A 4,965-nucleotide genomic window follows, 5' to 3' on the forward strand; every position below is an offset into this window, starting at 1 on the left:
ATTAAATTTTTGATAAAAAAAGATAACTTTTCAACAGTATAGTTGAATTTTCAATAAAATAATTCAATTTTCTCGCAAAAAGTAGATTTCTGAACTAAAATAGATCAATTATAAATCAAAAATACAATACTTGATCAAAAATGGGAATTTTCTAGAAGAGAAAAACACAAGTAATTGTTTTGAAAATAGGAAAAGATGGGAAAGAGTGAGAAAGTCTGAAATACCAATAAAAATAAAATCTCACCTTTCCATCAAGAGTCTTCATATCCACATCCTTTTTGCTGATCTTAAGAATCATCAGCAATCTCTTCACAGCTACACTATTATCTTCCATAACTGCCTTATGAAGACCCATCAGTCCATTCTCATCATAATCCGAGAGCATCTTCACATCTTTCTGAATCTGATTTCTGATCCGATTCATCCTCTCATTACTCCGGAACGGTTTATTCAACACTTCCTTGATCTGATTGACTTCCTGCACGCCCGCCATGTCAAGATCCAAATTTCCTAACATACTATCCAACTGCTTCGTGTACTGATCCCCCGTATGATTCTCATCCACAGGCGTCAAAATAGCATTGCAGGACTTGCTAAACAAAGAAGGATTCCTCTGCTCCTTCTTAATTCTCCGCAACCCTTTCACCTCTTCCTTAACTTCAACAAATTCCTCACAATTGGGTTCCAAACTCCCAAAAATGTTGGTCTGAGTCGTAGTTTCTCGGACCGAGATCGAGTCAGGAGGTGGACGAACTGGAACATATCTCTCCGACCCTAATTTACATGTTGCGAGAACCTTGAGAGCCTCTTCCCGAAGACTCTTGTCTTTGACGCTCGCGAGAGCCCTCTCCAAAATTCTCATGTCCGATGATCCCTCTCCATTTTCTGCACTCTTCTGCACCAGATTCTCCACTTTTATCTTCTCAGGAATCCGTTGTCTGCTTTTGTGGAGGTTCCTCTCTGGCGGTTCCTCGGCTTCAGGCCTCCGAAAACTCTCGAGACTATCATCTGTGTCGGGGGTGTCACTAGACCCAGGCTCATCTTCTTCGTCGCTGTACTGCAGACTTCCCATATCGGAACTGCTTCCAGAGTAAGACTGCCTCGAAGAGGTGCCTGCAGGGACGTTTTTCTTGCCCTGTTCTACCTGGATCAGATTTCTCTCGACATAATTCTTCAACTCTCCGTCTTCAAATTCCTCATCAAAGTCTCCGTTTTGGAAGAACTTCAAACCACCCGTTCCCATCGAGAGATCCGAATTTTCCTCCACCGCTGCTTTTTTGCCGAGACCCATAGACTGGAGTTTGATCGACTTGAGAGGTTTCAGAGAAATCGGCTTTCCGGGATGGGTGATGTTTTTTAAATAAGGATGCTCGTCGTGTTGGAGATACAAGACTTTCTTTCCATTACTCGAAACCCTTTTCGCATCCATTTTTATCCAGGGGATGGTGCTGGGATGAACGTTTGACTTTTCAATCGTTATTACTTTGTGCTGAAGATTCTTCATGACTTGGCCAATAGGGACACCTGCAGTCCCTCTCAGGGAAATTTGGCTGATGATATTTGGCTTGGTTGGTTCGCTTCCGACTTTCCCGATCCGGGGCTCCTGGTAAATCATCCCCGGATACTGCACATCGTTGGTTGAGTACGCAACCATAGATTCACCCTGAGTGCTGGAAACGACAGCACTTCCTTGACTCTCGTCCTTCTTGGGCACATGTTTCGAGACTGTCACAAGTTTCCTCTTGAGATGATTGCCGACCTGCTGCTCTACAACCTGGACCTCAAACTCGCCGAGGTCTTTTCCGTCGGGAGACTTTAATTTTAGTTTTTGTAATTTTGTCTGGGGCTCGCCAATCGTCGAGGACACGGGATTTTTGAAACCTGACAGGAGATGTGAGGAGGAAGCTTTTTGGATTATTTTCATCCCGTTAGAAAAAGTTGGAGCAGAGATCGGTTTCTGAACGATTTTCACCTCATTCGCAGCCGAGGGAGAAGAAACCTGAATAATCTTATGGGGACGAATGAACCTTCGGATTATATTTTTTTTATTTATCGTGGCAACTGTCTGACTTCCGGGTAAAGCGAGTGCCCTTTCGGTGACACTTGGAGCTTTGATTGAACTTGACTTTTCCTCCGGACATTGCATGAGCCTCTGTATACTTTTTCGTTTATTTGTCGTGGCTAATGTGGAATTTTCGGTGACATTTCGGGAGGGATTTGGAGAACTGATTGAATGTTCCCTGGGGACGGGTGTGTGGCCAACAACGGTGCTGGGAAATTGTTGAGGAAGAGTAAATTTTCGGACACATTCTGAGACATGCATTCTGCTTTGAACGCGTCGTAATTTAGGGGGAATCACCTCAAGTTCCTCCATTTAGAAACAATTTTCGGGAGTTTTTATCCTAAGTTTACGAAATTTTAAAATTATCTTACTTTTTTTTGAAGGAATATCCTGTTTTCGAGTGTCATTGCGAATATAACCTTAAAACTGAAGATGCGATGCATGTGGAAGAGAGTCTGGGACGGAGTTCCTTTTTTCGAGGTAATCTTCAGTCAGAAGTATCTGAAAACTACCGTTTTTTGATTAATAAAGTTCACACGACTACAAATGTTTTCCTGCAGTTATGAAAACTTACTTAAATTCATTACGCACATGTAGCTCGGGACATCCCTCGTTTTTGAAATGTTTCTGCGAAAAGTGAGAAAGTTTCTGCTTTAGTTTCCAAATGTGACGACATGGCTGGTGGCGTGTTTAAAAATCAAATTGTGACGTCATATGACAAGATGTCTGCAAGCCGAGGGCCAAACTTTGAGGGAGTTTATCCAAAAATATTAAAAACATGCGACACCTCACTAGCGCACCTATAATAAGTTCCAAGAAATAAAAAATGTTATTGGTTAAAAAGAGACAGCGATATCTTTATCTCTTTTTAACTAATGGAATTTCGTTAGTTCTTGGAACATATTATGGACGATTTACATTTTAAAGATATGTAATTTTAAACTTTTTTTGTTGTTGAAAATCTAGTTTGAATTTTAAAGATTTAATATGAAAAATTTTTTCAATTTGGAAGATGTACAAAATCAAAACTCTCAAATTTGAACGATTTTATAGAATATAATTAAACTCTTCAATTTTCATTTAAAACCTAAATTTTTAATTTTCAATGAAGAACTGTTTAATTTAACGAAAATGGCCAATTTTTAAAAAATTAGTTGAATCTTTAACGAAACTTGTATACATTTTAGTCAAACAATTGCACCCAGGAAAAGAGAATCCATGGAAAAGACGACTCTGTGAATTGCATATCTGTTATTTGCAAATTCAGAAACTTAAAACAGAATTGTTTTGCGACTATGTGAATCGCTCATTTTCTCAAGCAGCTTCGAATCTGTCATGTACTGCAATGACAATTTCAAGCAAGGTTATATTGAATCGGTTTCCTTCTTTTTGAATGAAACCAACTTTTTTTGGGTTAAGGTGCCATATCTTACACGATTTTTTAAATTTATAAATTATCGAAAGATTAAAAGAAATCATGCGCAGGTCTATTAAATTCCTTTTGCCATTTCAGTTATTAGTCTTTTGCGGCATATAAATTAGTCACCAAAATTGTGACGACTACAAGTCTTTAAAAAACAAATCGGCGGCAATTTAAAATTCCAATCACAGATACGCAATTCAAAACCCTTTGAAACCCATTCAACAACAGTGAATAGATTTTTGTTTCCTGGGCATTTTTAACTAAAAGAGATGATTTTTCATAAAAACAGTTAAATTTCTAAATAAGAAAGATTTTTTAGTCAAGAAAGAAAAAAATGTCGATTTTTCTATAAAAAAATGGTGGATTTTCAACCAAAAAGATAATTTTAAACTAAAATGACGAATATTCAAAAAGTAACAACAATAAAAATTTGCAACATAATACATGAATTTTAAATCGAATTGATCTTTTAAGCGGAAAAGATACATTTTTTATAAGAAAGTTTAATTTCAAACAATGAAGTTTATGTTCAACCAAGAAAGATGATTTTCCTACAAAAAAATTACTTTTTGATAAATAAGTTAAATTTTTAACGAAATTGTTAAATTTTCAAACTTCAAAGATGAATTTTAATTCAAAATGTCGAGTCTTCGAACACGAAAGATGAAATTTGAAAAGGTTGCTTTTTTGACCAAATAATTGAATTTTTCAAATGAGTTGAATTTGTACCAAAAAAAAAAGAAAAATTTTTAATCTAAAAGGAATGCGCAACAAAAACAGGTTAATTGTTCACCAAAGCAATGATTTTTTTTTAAATACAGCGAAATTCTTCTATTGTGGCGGTTTTAGGGCTGACGATAGTTAGGAATAAATCTGTTGTAAAAATACCTAATTAGATATTTTCACTTCAATCACCAGTTAACTTCACTTCGTTGATTGCTGAGGGGAAAATAATGGATCAAATGCATGGGATTCGGTTCATTTTTGCCGTATTTTGCTAATATCGCCGTGAAAACTAATTTTTTCTATATGAGTGTATTTGAAAAATAATTTTAATTCATTGAGAATTACTTAATGACATACAAAATAATAGTAATTATTATTCATTACAGAGATAATACAAATAATACATTTTTTCCCATGCATTTGGTACATTGTTTTCCCATCAGCATTTGATAAACTAAAGTTGACTGAGGATGGCGTCCCATGATTTCAGAATTGCGTTGCGTTTTGCGTAATGCGTGAAATCACTAGACACTTAAGCCAATCATAGAGTTTCTCTGGATAACTAGGAGAATATTATTGGCTGAAATGTCTAGTGAATTGACGCATTACGCAAAACGCAATGTAATTCTCCAAACATGGGACGCCTAAGCGTCCCACGCCCTTATTACGCAAGAAAACCGGTTTAAAATGGTTATGTATGGGAGGGGATAATAGTGTAGAAAAGAAGAGTTTCCAGGAAAAACGATAAAAATCT

General features: G+C 36.6%; 1 protein-coding gene across 1 annotated transcript in view; it reads right to left on the minus strand.

The window, feature by feature from the left end:
• The window catches only part of LOC117175928, a 24,684-nt gene extending 22,092 nt beyond the window's left edge, over positions 1 to 2,592 (minus strand). Inside the window, exon 1 of the mRNA XM_033365778.1 lies at positions 245 to 2,592. Within this exon, the coding sequence (XP_033221669.1) occupies positions 245 to 2,374 (2,130 nt within the window). The 5' untranslated portion in view covers positions 2,375 to 2,592. The remainder of the gene's footprint in view (positions 1 to 244) is intronic.
• Positions 2,593 to 4,965: the final 2,373 nt, after the last annotated feature.

This window comes from Belonocnema kinseyi, chromosome 7, assembly GCF_010883055.1.
Source record: "Belonocnema kinseyi isolate 2016_QV_RU_SX_M_011 chromosome 7, B_treatae_v1, whole genome shotgun sequence".
Classification (NCBI taxonomy): domain Eukaryota; kingdom Metazoa; phylum Arthropoda; class Insecta; order Hymenoptera; family Cynipidae; genus Belonocnema; species Belonocnema kinseyi.